This window comes from Canis lupus, chromosome 20 (assembly GCF_003254725.2).
Source record: "Canis lupus dingo isolate Sandy chromosome 20, ASM325472v2, whole genome shotgun sequence".
In the NCBI taxonomy this organism is placed as follows: Eukaryota; Metazoa; Chordata; class Mammalia; order Carnivora; family Canidae; genus Canis; species Canis lupus.
The window spans coordinates 39,293,630-39,313,605 of NC_064262.1; the positions used below are offsets into that span (position 1 = coordinate 39,293,630).

At 59.2% G+C, this 19,976-nt stretch overlaps 4 protein-coding genes and 1 long non-coding RNA gene across 14 annotated transcripts; 4 read left to right on the forward strand and 1 right to left on the reverse strand.

Annotated features, from left to right (window-relative positions):
* Positions 1 to 1,910: 1,910 nt before the first annotated feature.
* Positions 1,911 to 7,033, forward strand: HYAL2 (hyaluronidase 2). Of its 5 annotated transcripts, none has more exons than XM_025455941.3 (4): positions 1,911 to 2,029; positions 4,260 to 5,230; positions 5,740 to 5,829; positions 6,298 to 7,033. In XM_025455941.3, the coding sequence occupies exons 2-4, from the start codon at positions 4,313 to 4,315 to the stop codon at positions 6,706 to 6,708; spliced, it is 1,419 nt and encodes a 472-aa protein (XP_025311726.1). In that variant the 5' UTR covers positions 1,911 to 2,029; positions 4,260 to 4,312; the 3' UTR covers positions 6,709 to 7,033. The 5 variants fall into 5 exon arrangements, with proteins under 5 accessions (XP_025311726.1, XP_025311723.1, XP_025311724.1 ...); XM_025455938.3 differs by lacking the exon at positions 1,911 to 2,029 and adding an exon at positions 2,067 to 2,203; XM_025455939.3 differs by lacking the exon at positions 1,911 to 2,029 and adding an exon at positions 3,282 to 3,434.
* Positions 7,015 to 14,459, reverse strand: LOC112665832 (uncharacterized). Of its 2 annotated transcripts, XR_003140566.3 has the most exons (3): positions 14,053 to 14,459; positions 10,599 to 10,647; positions 7,015 to 8,504 (listed from the first exon to the last, which is right to left on the reverse strand). It is a non-coding gene; the product is annotated as an uncharacterized LOC112665832 (long non-coding RNA). The 2 variants fall into 2 exon arrangements; XR_007404198.1 differs by lacking the exon at positions 7,015 to 8,504 and having other exon boundaries at positions 9,977 to 10,647.
* HYAL1 (hyaluronidase 1) lies at positions 10,407 to 13,021 on the forward strand. Its single transcript, XM_025455944.3, has 4 exons — positions 10,407 to 10,545; positions 11,068 to 11,991; positions 12,345 to 12,434; positions 12,629 to 13,021. The coding sequence occupies exons 1-4, from the start codon at positions 10,516 to 10,518 to the stop codon at positions 12,944 to 12,946; spliced, it is 1,362 nt and encodes a 453-aa protein (XP_025311729.1). The 5' UTR covers positions 10,407 to 10,515; the 3' UTR covers positions 12,947 to 13,021.
* Positions 14,460 to 14,515: 56 nt separating the features above from the next.
* Positions 14,516 to 19,964, forward strand: HYAL3 (hyaluronidase 3). Of its 5 annotated transcripts, none has more exons than XM_025455936.3 (4): positions 14,516 to 14,647; positions 18,144 to 19,054; positions 19,461 to 19,550; positions 19,666 to 19,964. In XM_025455936.3, the coding sequence occupies exons 2-4, from the start codon at positions 18,161 to 18,163 to the stop codon at positions 19,930 to 19,932; spliced, it is 1,251 nt and encodes a 416-aa protein (XP_025311721.3). In that variant the 5' UTR covers positions 14,516 to 14,647; positions 18,144 to 18,160; the 3' UTR covers positions 19,933 to 19,964. The 5 variants fall into 5 exon arrangements, with proteins under 5 accessions (XP_025311721.3, XP_025311722.3, XP_035559051.2 ...); XM_049097939.1 differs by lacking the exon at positions 14,516 to 14,647 and adding an exon at positions 14,854 to 15,202; XM_025455937.3 differs by lacking the exon at positions 19,461 to 19,550.
* NAA80 (N-alpha-acetyltransferase 80, NatH catalytic subunit) lies at positions 14,646 to 17,456 on the forward strand. The gene is made up of 3 exons (XM_035703392.2): positions 14,646 to 14,832; positions 16,140 to 16,289; positions 16,415 to 17,456. The coding sequence occupies exons 1-3, from the start codon at positions 14,646 to 14,648 to the stop codon at positions 17,239 to 17,241; spliced, it is 1,164 nt and encodes a 387-aa protein (XP_035559285.1). The 3' UTR covers positions 17,242 to 17,456.
* Positions 19,965 to 19,976: the final 12 nt, after the last annotated feature.

Below are 19,976 nucleotides of genomic sequence, written 5' to 3' on the forward strand. Positions count from 1 at the left end.
GAGTGCCATCTGCTGTGACATCCAGTGTCTAGATTGGGCCACTCTGATGGCCCCCCATGTATATCAGCAAGGCTCAGTCCCAGTAAGCCTGAGCCCAGCCTGTGGTCATCCCAGCTGTGACCAGCAGGTGGCAGTGTATTCACAGCCCTCAGGGCAGGCCCCCTCAGAATGGAAGCCCTAACTTGTCTATTGTGTTTAATAGGTGGGGACTATTGGAAGGAATTGGAAGGCTTTGGGGTGGTTCACTAGGGATTGGCCCCACCTGCCAGACCTGATGTGAGACCATCACCTCAGGTAGTTCTCCAACAGCTATCCTGCCCCAAGCAGTGCCAGCTGACCTCACATGAAGTCACAGCACAAACCCCATGGACTGCCAAGACCCATCTTAAGTGGACAGCAATCAGATGGGTGCCACCATGCCCTTGGCCTACTGCCAGGCTATGTAGCCCAAACCCACCTGCTTCCTCCCAGGACTGCATGTGGATTCCACCAGGAGAATGGGCTTGGGGCTTCTATTCCATCATGCAAACTCACCCACCTAGTATGTTCTCCGTTTCTGACACTGTGTTCTCACCTCTAGTTGCACCCTATGTACATTTGGCCTGCACCTCTCAGGCCCTGCTATAAGGCTGCTTCTCAGCTCAGCCCTTGGCCATCAGCCCTCTTCTCGTTAGGGAAGAGGGAGTTTAGGGACACAGGCTTCTGGGTCTGGGGAGTTGGCCTGCCAGTCTTTTGGAGGCTTAAATTTGTCACATCCGGAGGAGGATCATCCTGTGCAGCCTTTGTAGTTCTTTGGGCACCTTCCCACTTTCCTGATCAGATGCCAGACATAAGGCCTGTCATCCTCCGTTATCCCCCTTACCGCCCCAAGGCCAGGGTTCTTCCATGCCAGATGGCATCCCATCTCCCATCACCACTCTCCCAGTGTGGGGGAACTCCCTGTGTTCAGCCTGCCCCAGCTGACCCCAAAGCTGGAAACAATGGGGGGTCAGGGCAGTGCTCCTCCACTCCCTTCCACTGGGCTGTGCTCACTTCCTTCCTGCTGGCTGCCTGAGGAAGTGTCCTGCCCTGGGACAGTCTGGTCTGGCCTTTGTTTCCCCAGGGGCCCCCACCCTCGCAGTTTCCAAGGCTTCTGTCCCTTGTGGAGCTAGCACAGTGGTATGAGGACACACCCTCCCTTGCCATGTCCTGGACTCCTTGGTCCTCAGGGACAGACTCTGAGGCATGTACCCAATTGCCCCAGTTGCCCAGTCTTCTGCAGCCTTCTGTTAGGACAGAGGCCCTGGGTATCAAGGAGGTGGGCTGGTAGGGTGAACAAGGTAAGCTCAGGGTGACTTGAGGATGTGCATACTTGTCCAACCCTCTGGAACAGTCTGCTGAGACTCTGCTGCAGCTCTCTCGGGCCAGCCCTGTTATAGGCACCCTCTTCCTATGGAAACAACCCTTTTCTCACCAGTTATGAGCTCCCTGCTCTACAGTGTCTTGGTGAAGTTCACCCAGGAATGTCCTCTGGCAGGAGAGCTGGAGGCCTATAGACCCCTCCCAGCCCCTGTCCCACCCCAACCCTGCAGTCACACACATCAACACATTGTCCAGTCTGTCACTTGGGATACTTCCGCTCTCAGTGGAAAAAAAAATTGACTCAGCTCCTGGAAGTTCCCCCAAACCCCCTCAGAGCCAGTTCCCTTCTTCACCACCTGTTTTTGGGGACCTTGAGGCAAGCATCCCACCACTGGGGCCCTGCACTCACAGGCTACTGGATTTGAGGATGGGCCTCAATCCCAAGGGAAGGTTAAGGAGAAGAGCTCTCGGGGTTAGGAAGCTGCCCTGCCGGCATGGCGCAGGCTGTCACCTGAGCCAAGTCCCACAGCCTTCCTGTCACCTGGTGCAGTTCGCAGGGCCAGGGCATACTGGGGGAGGAGGGGGGAAGGCAGCCAGCCAGCAGGGCAAGCCGGAGGGAAACAGGGTCAAGGCGGTCCCTTCCCCCGCGCCGGTTCCTGGCCCTTTCCTCTCAGAGGGGCAGCAGGAAGTGAGGAAAAAGGGCTGGGGTGGGAGGCGGGAGCGGGTGGGAGGGGATGGGGTTTATCAAGTCGCCGGCGGGCTGCCCGGCGGGCAGCAGCTGGTGCGAGTAGCTTAGCCGGAGAGGCTCACCCGGGGAAGGAGGGAGGCCGCCGACCTACTGGGCCCACGGGCTCCCACACAGGTGAGCCCAGTGCAGGCGACTGGCCTGCAACCCCGTAGATCCTCTCGCAGGAGCTCTACCTCTCTCCTGTCCCTGGCACGCGGACGGGAATGGGCTGCTGGTGCAGACCCAGGCCCTTTGGGGAGCTGAGCCCTGTACGGGGTTCGGCGGAGAGGATCTAGGAAGAGGCAGGGCGGCCCGGTCTAGCTCCAAGCCTGCTCCTCAACAGGAGGGGCTCGTGGGGCGAAAGGGCTCCTGATAGCGGGTGGAGATTCGGGGAAGCCCCTCTAGCCAGGCCAATTTCTCTGCTGTCGGGCCGGGCACTGCTGCAACCGCAGCAGCCTTCTCAGAGTTGAACTAAGGCCTGGGGGGCTCCTACGGGCCTCCACAGAGACTGGGCCCCTACCCCCAGGGCCCGCTGGGCTTACCGGCCCCCAGCGGGGCCGGCCACGCTGCGACTCAAAGCTCGTGTTGCCAAGACAACCACTGCCTCCGCCCAGCCCGGCGAGGGCTAAACGGCAGGAGCTTGGCCCCCTCTCTCCCAGTCGGGCAGGGGGCGGGGCTTCCCTTCAGACTGGGACGGGGGGAGGGGAGCCCTGATCCGTAGGGACCTGGCAATACTGTCCAGGGAGGCCCGAGGTCGGCTCTGGTCACCGTCTCTCTCTCCAAACTACGGCCCCAGGGCTGGAAGCTACACTCGCGGGTACAGGGCCAGATCCTGGGCTGCCCCCAGCCAAGGCCCCGGGCGCCGCAGCACCACCTTATGGACGGGCGGAGGAACACCGCCTTCTTTATTCCCTCCGCGACTCGCGTCCCGGATGCTGTCCCTTTAAGCTGGCTGGTCGCGCGGCCGAGCGGAGGACTGTACCACCGGCCGCGGGCTGGTGGGGGAGGAAATCTTGGACTGACTGGAGCTCGCGCCTGAGACTCCAGAAGAAGGCCCCGTTAGAGGGGCCTCACGACCCCAGATGCGTGGCCACATTCCTCGGCGGAGGATCTGGGGACCCTGGAGGCCTAAAGGCGGCACTGGCTGCGCGAAAGTGAGGCCCACCTCCCCGCCGCCGCCGCAAGTCCTGCCCGGGGCCCACCTCCACGCTGGATTCTTAAAGGGCCCGCGGGCCGGGCTGCGGTGGGGGGCGGAGCAGCAGAGGCGCCGAGCCGGGACCGCGCCTGGGCGAGCGGCCGGAGCGGGCCGGGCTGGGTCGGGGATGGCGGTGGCCGTGGCGCGGGTCCCGGCGGCGCCCCGCGCGAGGTGAGGGCGAACGGTGCAAGCCTAGCGGCTCTCCCCGTAGGCTGGGTTTGGACCCTCGGGGATGCGCCCAGCGGGGCGGCCCAGGGACCCCCCCCCCCCCGGCCCGGCTCAGGCCCCACGTGCGGGGCGGGGGCGGGGTCCCGCACAAAGGCCAGGAGAAGTGAGCTCCTCCCCGGGCCCGCCTGGCCAGCGGGCGCGCGCATTCCCGGTGGCTGCGGAGGGAAGGGCCGGTCGCCGGCGCCGCCATGGGAGGTCTGCCGCCCCTTTGTCCCGGTGGGGCCTCCACCGAGCTTGGGAGAGAAGGTCTGCGCCTGAGACAGTCCTGACAGCCTCGCTCTTCCGCCAGGCGGGTGCTGCACAGATACCAGCTCTGCGGCTGTCTTCCAGCTTCCTGGTGGCTGCTTGAGCTCTGCCCTGCCTTATCCCAATGCTAGCATTTCTCTAGATCAGGAGTTCTTCACGGGGTACAGAGTGGGCCTTGGGTTTGGGGCTCTCTGAAACCGTGTGTTGTTGGGCGGTGTGCAGGCATCTGTATTTCTGAGCAGCGAGTCCATAGCTCAGCCTGCCAATTCTCAGACCCACAGATCTACCAGAGGTCTCTGCCCAGCCATAAGCCACCTGCTCCAGGAAGGAGCCCTATGTTCCTGGCAGTGAGTTCCCAGGGTGTCTTGCCTTCTCAGTGGTCTGTGGTCTCTCAGACCTGTTACAGTCCCCTAACTGGGCACAGTGCCCCACACAGCTTGGGCTTTGGGGGTGTGAATGGGTTTGTGGTGGACACCTCCAGGATTCTGTAGACTGACTTGCTCTCTCCCATCTTTCCCCCAGTTCCTGAGCTGGTGTCAGGCAGGTGACACCACCGTCTCCCTGCAGCCCCCAGCATGTGGGCAGGCCTGGGCCCTGCCGTCACACTGGCCCTGGTGGTGGTGGCATGGGCCGCCCAGCTCAAACCCACAGCACCACCCATCTTTACCGGCCGGCCCTTTGTGGTAGCATGGGATGTGCCCACACAAGACTGTGGCCCTCGTCTCAAGGTACCACTGGACCTGAAGGCCTTTGATGTGCAGGCCTCACCCAATGAGGGTTTTGTGAACCAGAACATCACCATCTTCTACCATGACCGGCTGGGCCTGTATCCACGCTTCAGTTCAGTGGGGAGGTCTGTGCATGGTGGCGTGCCACAGAATGGCAGCCTCTGGGCACATCTGAAGATGCTGCAGGAACATGTGGAGCACTACATTCGTTCACAGGAGCCTGCAGGCCTGGCAGTCATCGACTGGGAGGACTGGCGGCCTGTGTGGGTGCGCAATTGGCAGGATAAGGACATATACCGCCAGTCATCGCGCCAGCTGGTGGCTGTTCGCCACCCTGACTGGCCTGCAGACCGTGTGGTGAAGCAGGCGCAGTACGAGTTTGAGTTTGCTGCCCGGCAGTTCATGCTGGAGACCCTGCGCTTCGTCAAGGCAGTTCGGCCACGGCACCTCTGGGGCTTCTACCTCTTCCCCGACTGTTACAACCACGACTATGTGCAGAACTGGGAGACCTACACCGGCCGCTGCCCTGACGTTGAGGTCTCCCGGAACGATCAGCTGGCCTGGCTCTGGGCCGAGAGCACAGCCCTCTTCCCTTCTGTTTACCTGGACGAGACGCTTGCGTCCTCCACCCATGGCCGCAACTTTGTCAGCTTCCGAGTTCAGGAGGCCCTTCGCGTGGCTCACACCCATCACGCCAACCATGCGCTCCCGGTCTACGTCTTCACACGACCCACCTATAGCCGCAGGCTCACAGGCCTTAGCGAGGTACGTGCCTTCCTGGGCCCTGCCTTCTTCCCCAGGGTACCACTGCAGGTTTGGGATAGCAGGGGGACCTGCCCCCTAGCTGACTAGCTGCCCTAAATCCCCTGCCGTCATTCTCTCTGGGATCCTGTGAAAGGGTGGCAGAGTAGGTCTCTCCATTTTGTGGGTAAGAAAATCGAAATCCAGAGAGACTGAGAAATTTGCTCAAAGCTTCCCAGCACACCCGAGGCAGAGCAGGGACTTGGGACTAGGCATTCTGACTTTGGAGTTCATCCTGATAGATACATCCTAGATTCAAGTGGGCCATTGGCTTGAGAAATGGAAGCCAAAGTACGGAAGCAAATGGCTTGCACATCTAATGAGAAAATCTAACAACCTCTGCCTTAGGCTGGGGAGGGGTACTGGGCTGAGGGATCAGCAAGTCAGAACAGGGTTGGGGCCTGCCCAGCCTGTCTTGTCCTCACCCTGTGGTCTCGGTCTTCCCCATTGACTCTCTTCCTCCTCCCACACAGATGGATCTCATCTCCACCATTGGTGAGAGTGCAGCCCTGGGCGCAGCCGGGGTCATCCTCTGGGGCGACGCAGGCTACACCACTAGCACGGTGAGTAAGAACCCCCCCTCCACCAGCCTGCCAAAGTGGAGTCTGCAGGAGGCAGACAGACAGGTGCAGCTTTGGGCTGCCCACCTTAAGGTGGGCAAACCAACCTAGTCTGGGTCCCTTGTCTCACACCCAGGCACCTCTGATCCCAACAGAGAAGAAAGCGTTCTTCCCCTAGTCCCAGGAAAGGAGTCATGGTATCCTGAACAGCCTTTGAGTTCCACCCTTACCCCCTTAACTCCCCTCTCCCGCCCCGCCCCCCCTGCATTTCCCTCTTCCCCTGCTGGGCTTATCCCCGTCCCCTCCTCCCTTCTCTGCAGGGACAGGGACAGTAGGGCTCAAACATGCCTGTACACATACACAGGTGGACACTGTTAAAAGAAAGTACAGACCTTGCAGTGTGAACACAGAATGTCCATCTGGGCCTGTGGGCTGAGGCGGCTGACTCTGATCCCTGGCCTTTGCCCCCAGGAGACCTGCCAGTACCTCAAGGATTACCTGAAGCGGCTGCTGGTTCCCTACGTAGTCAACGTGTCCTGGGCCGCCCAGTATTGCAGTTGGGCACAGTGCCATGGCCACGGGCGCTGCGTACGCCGTGACCCCAGCGCCAATACCTTTCTGCACCTCAGTGCCAGCAGCTTCCGCCTGGTGCCTAGCCACGTACCTGGTGAGCCCCAGCTTCGACCAGAGGGCGAGCTCAGCTGGGCTGATCTCAATCACCTGCAGACACACTTCCGCTGCCAGTGCTACTTAGGCTGGGGTGGCGAGCAATGCCAGTGGGACCATACACGGGCAGCTGGGGGTGCCCGGGGGGCCTGGGCTGGGTCCCACCTCACCGGCCCGCTGGCTGTGGCAGCCCTGGTGCTCACCTGGACTTCATAGAGGTCTCTCACCTGGCTGCCAGGCAAGCTGGCCTCTGCCACAAGAGCTCTGCTAGGCCTGTAGGAGCCTGCGAGGGGTGGACAAACTGGAGCCTGGGGAGGGGGGGCAGAGCCCCTGGGATCCCCAACGCGTCCATACCAGCTCTCACCCCCCTGTTCTAAGGGGGAGGGGCAGTCCCCTGAGAGGCCCCTTCTCTCCCAGCCTGAGAGGAAGAGGGGCACAGCCGGGCCAGAGAGGACCTGACCCTACTCTCCTGCCCCTGAATAGTTTATTATTATTTTTTTGGGGTCTCTTTTGTAAATTAAATATAAAACAACTGCTTCTATGCTTGGACTATCTGCACCTACCTAGGCCAGGACACGTGAGAGACTCGGGGTCTCTCAGGTTTGAGCTCAGCTCTGTCCCTGTGAGACTCTGCTGGGGACATCTTATTTGTTATATGCAGTCCATGGAACCCGGAGGCCCAGAGCTGCCCATTCTGCAGCTGCTCTGCTGGGGCAGGGGCCACTGGGAACAGAAGGATTCACATTGCACCCCAACACCAAGGACCTTGCTTTCTCCATATTGATAAGAAAGCAGTTGGGCCCGACATTCTGTGAGGGACCAGACTCATTGTGCTCGCCCACTTGCCCCTGGGTCCCTAGCTGGGCCAGTGCCACTCACCTCACGTTGCCCATCCAGGGAGAAAGGGGAAGTAGATATTTGATATTCCCTGGCTGGGCAAGTAGCCAGACCACCCCTCCCTACTGTTCCCACAGGCAGGGGCGTCTCCTCCACTCCCAGCTCCCAAGGGCAGTGAACTCCAGCCACACATGCCTCTTCCCAGCTGGGTCACAGTCCTCCACTGGGGTTTGGGACCTCGTTCCTGTCCCGCTGCAAAGATGCACAGTGGCGCGAGAGGGAGGCATCTTGAGTCTGGGAGCAGAGACGTCCTCAGAGGTCAGCCCTGTCCTGGCCATGGGAGAATGTGGCTTATCCCTAGCTGTCCCAGGGGAGAGGGGTAGCTGCTGGAGTAATCAGATTAGCTCTGGCCTACTTCACTCCCCTGCTTTTGAAGTTACTTGGTCTCTGGGAGCAGAGGGTCTCTGCTTCTCTTCTCAGTCATCAGACCCACACTTGGGGTCCCCTTGTGTTAGTGATGACGCCAGCCCTGCCCTCAGCATACACTGAAGGTGAGGAGACACACTCCAGAATCAGCCAAGTGGTGAAGGGGGCATTCCAGCCGCAAGGACTCAAAGGAGGTATCCTCAAGGAAGTGCTTTCTACACTGAGTTTTGAAAGTGGAAGCGGAAGCTTGATAGTAAAGATAAAGTGAGGGCAAAGACTGGAGGAAGTCAGAACACAGCTGGGACTTGGCAATCTGAGGCTGCGGGGTGGCCAAGGGGTTATGGCAATCTGAGGCTGCGGGGTGGCCAAGGGGTTACTGCAGGTGGGGCGGGGTGTACGCCTGACCTTGCCTGATGGCGGTGACCATCTCACCTGTGCAGTAAACACACAGTAAACACACATGCCGGTGCTAGGCTGCATCTGTGAGCCACACCAGGAAAGAGTGCTGTCGTCAAGGGGGTGCACACTAGATGCAAAGGCCAATTCAGATGTGCTCGGGGGAGCAGAGTCTGGAGAAGCGAGCCACACCAAACTGATGTCAGCTCAGGTTGTAAAGTGATCCTCGTCCCTCTGGCTGGTGATGGCAGAGAATGGAGGGAAGGGGCTGGTGGTAGCATCCGGGAAGGCAGTGTCAGTTCACCTGGTGGAGGAGGGGTGCCCAGCTGCTCATGGCCATGGTGGGGAGAAGCCTGCTGAGCAGAAGATGAAAATATTGGTCAAGGAAAAATAGGTGAAGGAAGAAGCTGTGACTTACTGCCCTCGCACCTCTGACTTCCCCTACCCAGCTGTGACCCTCAAACACACCTGTGAACTACCCTACCCACATCTGTAATACCCAACCTCTGTGACTTCCCATCTAGCTAGGAATTCTTCATACCTATGCAAAGCTGAGATTTCCCCCACACATATGATCTTACACAACGGTTTCCTCCCCCCAACATCTGTGACCTGTACCCATCTAGCTGTGGCCCCCTCCGTGCAAACCTGTGATAACATCACTTTCCAGGAGGACCTGGAAGACAGTCTCATGGAAGGTGCAGGGACCGCCACAGCTGTGGATGGGTGGGTGAGAGTAATGGGGAGCGAGGTGGCTCAGACCCGGGGTAGGCACGCAACCAGAGAGAGCAGGCAGGGCTGGACCACGAAGGTGGACTGACCCCAGACACACACAGCACTTGGACCATTCCGGCCAGACCAGCTCAGCAGGGGCAGGGCCCTCAGGTTGGGGAGGACTTCAGGTGCCCCAGCATCTTCCTGCTGTTCCACCATTAGAGATTCTCTGCTAAACTGAATCCAGATAGAGAACGCCAGCCCAGTGGTTGGCTGGATTGTGCCAATCATGGCACTAGGTTTCTGGGGGCACCAGAAGGTAGTATGAACCCTCAGAGAGGGAGTCAGGGCTGTCTTGATGTTCTGTCCACTCAGCCCTTGGGAGTTGTGCCAGGCTCTCTGAGCCTAATGGTCATCACTCTGGGACTCTACTTTGTGAACAGGATCAGTAGCCACCACCTCTGTGGTGATCCTGTGCTTGGGTCCTCCTGCTTCAATGCAGTCAGCTTCTCCATCCTAGCCTGGAGGACCAAGTCCAGATGACCGCAAGCTATGTGACTGACTCATTGACCACTGTTGTCAGGGGGCAGCACTGGCTCAGGCTCAGACTGGGCCATAGAGTCAGGTAGCACTTTCACCTGGACCAGGGACATGACGTTTCCTTCCACCCTGGCAGGTAAACCTGGGTGTGGGCACCTAGCAGGTCTCAAGAACCAGCTTCTGAATCAGCAAAGAAATGAAATCATAATGGAATGAACAAGCATGTGGTCACTGACACACCCATGGTCACACAAACATGGGGTCTCATAGTCACAAGACCGGAGTCTCACTGCCAGTCTCACTGGATCCCATGTTTGCACAGACATGCTCTACTGGAGCTTGCACAAAAGCCTAGAGCAAAGCTGAGCAGGGCTTCACAAGGATGCGCTCAGTGACCAGCCCAACTTCACAGACACAGTGCCTTTCACACTTGTCCCAAAAGCACAGGTGACTTACCCCCTGGGCATAGTCAGTGTTGGGCCTGGGGCCTAAAAAAGGTCTTCACTTTTTTAATCAGAGGAAGATACAGATTAATAATGAATATATGATAATGACCTCAGTCTGGATTGCATTTGTCTTTGTACCAGCATAGCTATAAAATGTACTCTTTAATGTTTTGAGGAAGGGGCCCAGAAAGTCGAAAGTACCCGAGCCCCACAAATGTCCTAAGGCACCCCTGCACAAGAGTATGCTCCCTCCATCTCCAGTACCAAGGATCCCAGATGCCAGTATCACAAACAGGCCTGTCCAGCAGGGTCTGCCACCCAGGCAGGCCCCCTGCATTGCTGCCATCCCCACCCGAACCCCAACCCAAATAAAGCCACAAAGCCCAGTGGAGGTGTTGACCGTGTGGGCAGGGCCGCTTCCGGCCCAGCCCCACCTCCTAACAAGGCACTTTGTTAGGGATGCGAGGTGGCTCTGCTGCCTGGCCCAGCCCTCCGGCCCCAGGCCTGCCCCTCAGCCCGCCCCCAGACTGGGTGGGGTGACCCCCTGACAAAAGCTCAGAGTTTCCAGCAGCAGCTTCCTCCCAGAGTCTGGTGCCGCTGGGGCCAGAGTTGAGGAACAGAATCTTGCTGAGCCCTGCCTAGGCCCTCACTCGGGGGTCAGGAAATGTGGAGGATGAGGCCCTTCAGCCCTGAGGTCAGCAGGGACAAGTGGGCAGACTCGCGGGTATCCTGGAGGGTTGGGCTGACCTGTCGTTGGTCGCTGAGCATCTCTTCCTCCAGTGGCTGGCCAGGATTCCTAGGGGATGAGACAGGAAAGGATCCTCCATCAGTCAGGTCAGCCTGGGGGTTGAGGGCCTGGCTCTCAGCAGCTCTTCTCAAAACAGAAGTCATAGCTTCTGTCGCGCCCCCACCCCCACCCCCGCAACACCCCGGGGGAAGGGGATCCGTTAGCTTAGGCACACACTACACACACACAAAGCCTGACAAAGTCTGTGGGAGACAAGAGGGCAGAGGCCCCATCCTAGAGACAACTCAGATATGCACCCCCTCCGTGCCTTTCCTTTGCCCTCTGACCTCCCCGAGCCCTGAGCCAAGGTCAATGTTTACCTAAAGCTGGAGCTGGGGTGGATTAATGAGCAAGGGGCTTGGCTGGCCTTTTCTGAGTAGGGAGTCAGAGAGTTCAGAACCTGCTCTCAGCTTTGCCTCCCCTGGCCAGGTTTCCCTAGACTCATCCTCTGCCATGGCAGTCCATCTGCTTCCCACCTATGCCCTCTTCCTGACCTTGCTCGGCACCGCCCAAGGCTCCAGGAGCTCCGTGGTACCCAACCAGCCCTTCACCACCATCTGGAACGCAAACACCCAGTGGTGCCTGGAGAAATACGGCGTGGATGTGGATGTCAGTGTCTTCGATGTGGTGGCCAACCCAGGGCAGACCTTCCGTGGCCCCGACATGACCATTTTCTACAGCTACCAGCTGGGCACCTACCCATATTACACATCTGCTGGGGAGCCTGTGTTTGGTGGCCTGCCCCAGAATGCCAGCCTGGATACCCACCTGGTCCACTCATTCCAGGACATTCAGGCTGCCATACCTGAGTCTGACTTCTCAGGACTGGCGGTCATCGACTGGGAGGCATGGCGCCCACGCTGGGCCTTCAACTGGGACAGCAAGGACATTTACCGGCAGCGCTCACGGGCACTGGTACGGGGGCAGCATCCAGACTGGCCAGCTACTCGGGTGGAGGCAGCAGCTCGGGACCAGTTCCAGAAAGCTGCACAGGCCTGGATGGCAGGCACCCTCAAGCTGGGCCAAGCACTGAGGCCTCGTGGCCTCTGGGGCTTCTATGGCTTCCCTGACTGCTATAACTATGATTTTCTAAGCCCCAACTATACAGGCGAGTGCCCACCAGGTATTGGTGCCCAGAATGACCAACTGGGATGGCTATGGCGCCAGAGCCGTGCCCTCTACCCCAGCATCTACTTGCCCACAGAGCTGGAGGGCACAGGGAAGGGACAGATGTATGTGCGGCACCGTGTAGGCGAGGCATTCCGTGTGGCTGAGGATGTTGGGGACCCCTATCTGCCAGTGCTGCCCTATGCTCAGATCTTCTATGACAACACGAACCGCGTTCTGCCCCTGGTGAGTCTCCTGTGACCCCACCCACCTTGTAACCTATCTTTTCGGGCATTAGGTCTAATAAGTGAGGCCCACAGCCTTGGGGCACTTTTATCCATTATTTTCCATTCCTTGAGCTCCTACTGTGTGCCAAGTTCTGTGCTCTGTAGAGGCGATTCAGCATTCATCACACAAAGATGTAGTACCTGCTGTGTGGCACTCACAGGCCAGAGGGAGGACAGGCTTGCCTCTTGCCACCAGGGCCAGAGCAGCCCCAGGTGGCGGTTATGAGTTATTTGTCCCATCCAGCGGTGTTATGGCAATCTGCTGAGGGGAGGGAGGAAGGCCTCTCAGAGCCATATTGTCCCTTTCCCCAGGACGAACTGGAGCACAGCCTAGGGGAAAGTGCAGCCCAGGGGGCAGCAGGAGTGGTGCTCTGGGTAAGCTGGGAGAACACAAGAACCAAGGTGAGCTCAGGCCCAGGATGGGGGTGAGGGCTGCGGGCAGGGGTGGGGCTGCCAGGCTGACTGGGAGGGGAGACCCTGGCCCACCCTTTCTATCCCTGCAGTCCTGGTTGGCCAGCAGGTAAAAGAGCGAGTCAATGCCCTAGATTGGCCCATGCGTGATCATGGTGTCCCTGATGTTCCTCCCCCCCACTCAGGAATCATGCCAGGCCATCAAGGAGTATGTGGACACCACCCTGGGGCCCTTCATCCTCAACGTGACCAGTGGGGTTCTTCTGTGCAGTCAAGCCCTATGCTCAGGCCATGGTCGCTGTGTCAGGCGCCCTAGCTACCCTGAGGCCCTCCTCTTCCTCAACCCCACCAGTTTCTCCATCCAGCTCCCTCCTGGTGGCAGGCCCTTGACCCTACAAGGTGCCCTCTCCCGTGAGGATCGGATGAGGATGGCTGTGGAGTTTCAATGTCGCTGCTATCGTGGCTGGAAGGGAGTGCGGTGTGAGCAGCAGGGCATGCGGTAATTGGCCACACACCAGGATATACACATTGAGTACCTTGTTTACCTTAAAAATAAAATCGTTATTTTGCCAGCAAAAGTGGGTCTATTTGGGAACAGCAGAGAATTGCAATTTGAGACAAGATGCGGCGTGCTGTTGCAAAACCATAGCCAAGTCCGGAGAACAAAGAAGAGGAATGCTGTTTTATAAAGGGGGGAGTGGGAAGGGCCTGTTATAAACAGAACTCGTTGGAGTGAAGCAGGAGTTTGAGGGTGGTGGCTTTTCATTGTTACGAGGCTCTCATTGGCTGGGCTGCAATCAGAAAAATCTTTCCTCCCACAGGGGTAGTAAAGTAGGCTTCTCGTTGGGTCTGTAAAGGGCTTCAAGAAATGGTTATGTCTGAATTCCCCCTTCTTGCCTTTTGACTCCATTTAAAATGAGGTCTCTTTTCTTCGGTTTCACAACCTAATGAATTCCGAGCCTGGCCACAGCTTTCTCAAGTACAAGCAGTAAAACATGATCATGATCACAAGTAAAACAAGTCATGATCACAGTCAGGAGTACTCTCAGCCACCATCAAGAGCATATGCCTAAAAAAAAAAAAAAAAAAAAAAAAAAAAAAAGAGCATATGCCTGCACCTGTGCAAATGCTTAACAGACCAGGATAGTTACCTAAGGGGCTAGAGCCTCAGCACTCACCCAGCAGGGTCATAAACCTCTCCAGAGACACCGAGCCAGTCTTTAAACAGTAGCAATCACAAGAATTGACATTCACTGAGCACCTACTCTTCCCCAAATCCTGTGCTAAGCATTTTAAGTAGACTATAGCTCATTCGGTCCTAACACGACGTTCTGAGGCAACAGGCACACAACTGAGAGGGCAAGCACTTTGCCCAAGGCTGCACAGCCAAAAATAGAGAAGCTGAGATCAAACCCAGGCTGTCTAGCCATCGAGGTAAAGCCCTTTGGCTCCTACTGTGTGTTGAGAGTAACCAGCCCTGCAACCTGAATCTGCTCAGAGGGCCGAGCCTCGCAAATAAAGCTCTTGCTTCCAGAGCTAGTGAGTGGCTAAGACGTGCCGGCGCTGGGATCCAGAGGGCACAGAAGACGCTCGTCTCTCTCACTCAGACCTGATGGCTGTCGAGGGCGGCCGCTTCCGAGCATGCGGTCCAAATTTCAGGAGGAAGCTCTCCCTGACCGTTTCCACGCTGGACCCTTTCCTCCCGGAGGCCAATGGGAACGGAGACCTGCCGAGCCTAGGGCGGGGCGGGAGGAGGCGAGGCGGAAGCAGAGCGAGGTGGAGGGAGCCTGCCCGCGGCCAAGGATCCGGCGGGATGCGCCCCGGCAAGACCCCGGCCGAGCGCAATCCGGGACGCCTCGGCAGCGGCCAGGAGCGGGGACGCGGGCTCAGGGCGGGGCGCGGCGAGGAGGAGGCGGACCTGCGCTGGGTCCCAGCCCCCGGGCGAAGAGGGCGGGGGGGCAGGAGGCGGAGCCGCGGCCGAGGCCGGCTGTGGGTGTGCGTGGGCTCAGCGGCGGGGCGCGGGCGCCGGGGGCGGGGCCTAGGGGGGTCGCGCATCAGGCGGGGCGGCGCGGGCCGCGACGGCTGCAGTGCGTCCGCCGCACCGCTAGGGGCAGCGCGGGAGGCCGGCCGGGTGCGCGCCACAGAGCGGGAACAGGCCGGAGCCCAGCGAGGACGCGGAGCATCCCGGACCTTGGCTTCAGCATGTCAGTACCTCCCCGTCCCCCCTCGGAGCGTGTTCGTTCTCCCTGCCCCCCGCCTCCCCACGCGTGCGGCGCTCGAGTGGCTGTGTCGTCCCGCACGCCCTCCCTGCGTCTGTCGTTCCCTCCCAGAGCGTGCCGAGCCACACCCACCCAGCTAAGCTCCCGAAGTACCCCCCCAAGACTCAACGGTTTGTCACCCACTAGGAGGGAGGGGGAAACCGAGGTACAGGAGAGCCTTCCTGCCTCTCTCTGAGGACACAGGAGCCCCCCTCACAATGGGTGGGGTCGGCACCGAAAGGGTTAAGCCCGCGGGGAAGTCTGGGGCTCCAAGCCTGGGGGCGGATCCTGGGGCTTCCTCCCTCTGGGTCCAGCCAGGGCTGAGGCAGCTGCGGAGGCGGCTGGTGCAGGTGAGGGGCGTTCGGCCCTCTGAGTGTGTGTAGTGGGGGAGGGGAGGAGACGCCTCCCTGTGCATGCCTACCTGTGCCGTGTGGAATTGGCCTCAAGCTTAGGGGACTCTGGGGAGGTGGCGAAGGGGAGCCAAGACGTCCTCTGGAGCAGGTGAGTAGAAGGGTGAGGCCCAGTGGACCCCCTACCGCCAGAAACACCACCCCCAGCATGGACCCTCCTGGCAGCAGGGCCTGGGGTAGGAAGGGCAAACAATGGGGGTTAGGCGCAGGAGGCCTGAGCCCCCAACCTGGTGGCCGTTGGACACCCTTGTGGATTTAGGAAGGAAGCTGTGGTCCTTATCTAGGGTGACTATGAAACTCAGGCCAATGGGGAACCAAGCCTGCAAGAGCCACATTGCTGTGGGACCTTGAGCTAGGCCCCTTGCCATTGCTGCTGGAGCCCCATCTGAGGGGATACTTGGGTCTGTGCCCAAGCAAAGTGTCCCAAGCTGCGCAGTGTTGGGGAGGGGGCATGGGCTCTGTGCTCCTGGCAGGAAAGCCGGTTCAGGAAGGGGAAAAACCGATTCTAATGGGTGGGTGAGTGGTGCCTGAGGATCAGTCAGGTGGCAGGCATGGTCCAAGTGGTCAGAAAGGCTGGGACCTAGAATGCAGGGAAAAGGAAGGGACGGGGAGCTGCTCTTCTTGCAAAGGGAATCTTGGGTAGGTTTAAGTAGAGGGTCATGGCACCTAGCTTGCGTGTTTTGTCTGATGGCCAGCCAGCCAAGACAGTATAAGCTAAATCCACTGTCCTGTGGAGGACAAAGTTGTAGCCACAGCAGGCTGGGGCCAGGACCTTTGGGTTCTTCCCAGCCTTTAGCCTTCGGCCTCCCTCCTATATAGGGCAGGACACCCTATTTTCTCTGCTGTCCACCTGAGTCAGGTATAGGGGATGGTCTCCAGGTCACCTGTGCCATCAGGTGAGTATGGGGACAAGGTGTAGCTTACCAGTTCCAGGTCGCATGGCTTACCTAGCACTTGGTCAGGCCCTCCCTGCCCCAATCCTGTCTGTCCTCCGTCTTGGCACAGCCTAGCATGGCTGTTGTCCACAGGAAGAGCACCTTTGGGTTCTGAGGAGATCCCAGTGTCTGGAGCCTGTACCCTTAATCTCCAGCCTGCGAGTGAGACACCTGCAACCCAGCAGGAGAGGACCTTGGCTCCTAGCCTGACTCAGCTGAGCCTGGTCCGGAACTTACATGTAGGTGAGAGCTTATTCTGAGCCCCGGCCCACCAAAGCTGGCCCCTACCCTAGACCCTACACACCAGGTAGAGCTGATCTTGAGTACCAGCCCAGCCGAGCTGACTCTGGATCCTGTACACCAGCCAGAACTGACCCTGAGCCCCAGGGTAGCTGAGCTGACCCCGGGTTCTGCATGCCATCCAGAGATGACCCTCAGTCCTGGCTCAACCGAGCTGACCCTGGAGCCCGCACACCAGCCAGAGGAGACCCCCGTCCCCAGCCTGGCTGAGCTGACCCTGGAGCCTGTGCACTGCCGACCTGAGCTCCTGGATGCCTGTGCCGACCTCATCAATGAGCAGTGGCCCCGCAGCCGTGCCTCCCGCCTGCACTCCTTGGGCCAGTCCTCAGATGCCTTCCCCCTCTGCCTGATGCTGCTGAGCCCCCGCCCCACACCCGAGGCAGCCCCCATTGTGGTGGGTCATGCCCGCTTGTCACGGGTGCTGGACCGGCCCCAGAGCCTCCTAGTGGAGACAGTGGTGGTGGCCCGGGCTCTGAGGGGCCGCGGCTTTGGTCGCCGCCTTATGGAAGGCCTGGAGGATTTTGCTCAGGCCCGGGGCTTCCGCCGGCTGCACCTCACCACCCACGACCAGCTGCAGTTCTATGCCCACCTGGGCTATCACCTGGGTGAGCCTGTGCAGGGCCTAGTCTTCACTAGCCGACGGCTATCTGCCACCCTGCTCAGGGCCTTTCCCAGAGCCCCCTCTCCCCGGCCACCCTACAAGGCTCCTAGTGTAACTGCCCAAACTGCCCCAAGAGCCCACAAGGGGCCATCGTTGCCACCACCCCCTCCCCTGCCTGAGCCCTTGACCTCCTCTCTCCCACCTCCCGCTGGGCTCCCTCCACAAAGCCTGCTGGAGACTCAGTACCAGGATCTGAGAGGATGCCCCATATTCTGGATGGAAAAGGACATCTGAGGGCTACCCAGGGCAGGGCACTGTCCTTCAGGGTCGATGGACTGCTTAGGACACTACCAGCCTCAGCCCATGGGCCATACCTCAGGCTCTAGCCCCTGGGGACAGCTTTAGCCTGACCACACTTCCTGAGTGCCAGTGGGGCTGGGAGATTGATTGCTCCATAGCTGTGGCTCAGAGCTGACAACGTGGTGGAATAAAGGCTTCTGTTGGGTGTGGCTGTGACAGTTTATTTGTTGACCCAGCCTCATCTTAGATCCCCTATCTCTGTGAGATCTGCTACATCCACCTTGGTCCTGGGGCCATGGATAAAGGGACACCTTTGCCCTTTGCCTCTCTTACTCTCCCAGGCCCAGGTGACAAGATGTTTGTTCCCTTCCACATTCACTCATCACCATCCACTGAGTGCCTACTGTATGTTAGGCCCTAGGCTGGACCAAGGCAATGGGCAACTAGGTAGACAGGTGTGCAGTGGCAGGATCTATGTTGGACAGTGGAGCGCGAGTGCCCTCAGTCCATTTGGAGATCAGGGGGAGATGTTGTCACAGCAGAGACCTGAGCACTAAGGAGGAGTTAAACCAGGCAAGGGGGAGGGTGTTAAGTTCTTGGGGCAGAGAATAAGGTGGACAGAGGACAGAAGGGGCCTGGTGAGTGCTGTGAATGGGCAGTGCACCAGAGGGTGCAGTGGTGCCGTGACAGAGACGGGAAGCATGGGAGGGGAGCTGCCCAGGCTGATATATGGCATAGCTGGTCTGAGAGGGCTGGAGGACCACCTGGGGACCATGCTCTCCCTGCCCCCCCACCCCATCCTTGGGAGTAGTTGGGGGAATGTTCCTGACTTTCCCTGCTATGTGCAAGGTGCAGCCATGGCCATGGCCTCTAAGCTCAGCCCCTCTCTCCTGCAGGTTTCCATCCCTGGGGCATGATCATGCGGCTGGGCCTGGCCCTGGTGCTTGGAGTGGCCCTGTGCCTGGGGTTTGACCAGCTTCCCCTGTGGGCTCCTGAACGCCCCTTCTCTGTGCTGTGGAACATACCCTCAGCACACTGTAAGACCCGCTTTGGTGTGCACCTGCCACTAGAGGCCCTGGGCATCACAGCCAACCGTGGCCAGCGTTTCCGTGGCCAGAACATCACCATCTTCTACAAGAACCAGCTCGGCCTCTATCCCTACCTTGGACCCAGGGGCATAACTCACAATGGGGGCATCCCCCAGGTTGTCCCTCTTGACCGCCACCTGGCCCGGGCTGCCTACCAGATCCATCGAAGCCTAGGTCGTGGCTTCACTGGCTTGGCAGTGCTAGACTGGGAGGAATGGAGCCCACTTTGGGCTGGGAACTGGGGCCGCCGCCGAGCCTATCAGGCAGCCTCATGGGCTTGGGCACAACGGGTATTCCCCCACCTGGACCCCCAGGAGCAGTTCCACAAGGCCCGTGCTGGCTTTGAACGGGCAGCCCGTGCCCTGATGGAGGACACACTGAGGCTGGGCCAGGCACTGCAGCCCCATGGGTTCTGGGGCTTCTATCGCTTCCCAGCCTGTAGCAATGGCTGGCATGGTACTGCTTCCAATTATACAGGCCACTGCCACCCAGCTGCTCTCGCCCGCAACACCCAACTTCATTGGCTCTGGGCTGCCTCCAGCGCCCTCTTCCCTAGCATCTACCTCCCACCCAGGCTGCCACCTACTCACCACCAGGCATTTGTCCGATACCGCCTGGAGGAGGCCTTCCGTGTAGCTTTCATTGGGCACCCACATCCCCTGCCTGTCCTAGCCTATGCCCGCCTCACATATCGGAGCACTGGGAGGTTCCTGTCCCAGGTGAGTGAAAGTTGAGATCTAGAGGTCTGAGTGGGGAAGGATGGCCCTGTCCTAGGAAGGTCTGAAGAGAATACCCTTGCCCAGGGGAGTCTGATGGGGAGGCCCTGATCTAGGTCTTAATGGGGAGGTCCTATCCTATCCTGGATCATCTGAAATGGAAATATGCCTCTGCCTTGGAAAATCTTGAGGGGGAAGGCGAAGCCCAGCCTTTGGAGCACTGGTCTGAGGGGAGACATTCTCTGAGTGGAGGACCTGAGAAGCCACTCAGAGGCTAAGTGCCAAGAAACCTTACTCTAAAGGTGGAATCAGATCCTAACAACAAACCAGAAAATTTCCTGGGAAGGTAGAGGTAGGCCCAGATGGATCTGGCCAGCTCAGTCCTGGCTTAGCAGCTCTTTGCCTCCAGGATGACCTTGTGCAGACCATTGGTGTGAGTGCAACACTAGGGGCAGCCGGCGTGGTGCTCTGGGGGGACCTGAGCTTCTCCAGCTCTGAGGTGATCATTGCCCTCCAACCTGCCATGCAACCCATGCTGGAGTCCCAGGGTTGGGGGAAAGACCATGTCAGAGCCATGGAGCAGGAGCATTGATACATCCTTCTCCTCTCCTCAGGAGAAGTGCTGGCATCTCCGTGACTACCTAGTGGACACCCTGGGCCCCTATGTAATCAACGTGACCAGGGCAGCCATAGCCTGCAGTCACCAGCAGTGCCATGGCCATGGGCGCTGTGCCTGGCAAGATGGAGGACAGCTGGAAGCCTTTCTGCACCTGCAGCCAGATGGCAGCCCTGGAGCCTGGGAGTCCTTTAGTTGCCGATGTTATCCGGGCTGGGCTGGCCCTACCTGCCAGGAGCCCAGGCCTGCAGCTAGGCCTGAATAAGCAGCATAAAGCCAGAAGTTACCTGCCTCTGAGTCTCTTGTCCC

What these genes read in the sequence shown, in the direction of transcription:
- HYAL1 (XM_025455944.3), top strand. Translation starts at nt 10,516, where the DNA reads ATGTGGAGGATGAGGCCCTTCAGCCCTGAG. An exon ending in TGAGGCCCTTCAGCCCTGAG is followed by an intron (nt 10,546 to 11,067) that starts GTCAGCAGGGAC and finishes TCCCCTGGCCAG; the next exon opens with GTTTCCCTAGACTCATCCTC. An exon ending in CGAACCGCGTTCTGCCCCTG is followed by an intron (nt 11,992 to 12,344) that starts GTGAGTCTCCTG and finishes CCCTTTCCCCAG; the next exon opens with GACGAACTGGAGCACAGCCT.
- HYAL3 (XM_025455936.3), top strand. Translation starts at nt 18,161, where the DNA reads ATGATCATGCGGCTGGGCCTGGCCCTGGTGCTTGGAGTGGCCCTGTGC. An exon ending in CTGGGAGGTTCCTGTCCCAG is followed by an intron (nt 19,055 to 19,460) that starts GTGAGTGAAAGT and finishes CTTTGCCTCCAG; the next exon opens with GATGACCTTGTGCAGACCAT. An exon ending in TGAGCTTCTCCAGCTCTGAG is followed by an intron (nt 19,551 to 19,665) that starts GTGATCATTGCC and finishes TCCTCTCCTCAG; the next exon opens with GAGAAGTGCTGGCATCTCCG.
- NAA80 (XM_035703392.2), top strand. Translation starts at nt 14,646, where the DNA reads ATGTCAGTACCTCCCCGTCCCCCCTCGGAGCGTGTTCGTTCTCCCTGC. An exon ending in TACCCCCCCAAGACTCAACG is followed by an intron (nt 14,833 to 16,139) that starts GTTTGTCACCCA and finishes TGTTGTCCACAG; the next exon opens with GAAGAGCACCTTTGGGTTCT. An exon ending in GGTCCGGAACTTACATGTAG is followed by an intron (nt 16,290 to 16,414) that starts GTGAGAGCTTAT and finishes TACACCAGCCAG; the next exon opens with AACTGACCCTGAGCCCCAGG.
- HYAL2 (XM_025455941.3), top strand. Translation starts at nt 4,313, where the DNA reads ATGTGGGCAGGCCTGGGCCCTGCCGTCACACTGGCCCTGGTGGTGGTG. An exon ending in GGCTCACAGGCCTTAGCGAG is followed by an intron (nt 5,231 to 5,739) that starts GTACGTGCCTTC and finishes CCTCCCACACAG; the next exon opens with ATGGATCTCATCTCCACCAT. An exon ending in CAGGCTACACCACTAGCACG is followed by an intron (nt 5,830 to 6,297) that starts GTGAGTAAGAAC and finishes CTTTGCCCCCAG; the next exon opens with GAGACCTGCCAGTACCTCAA.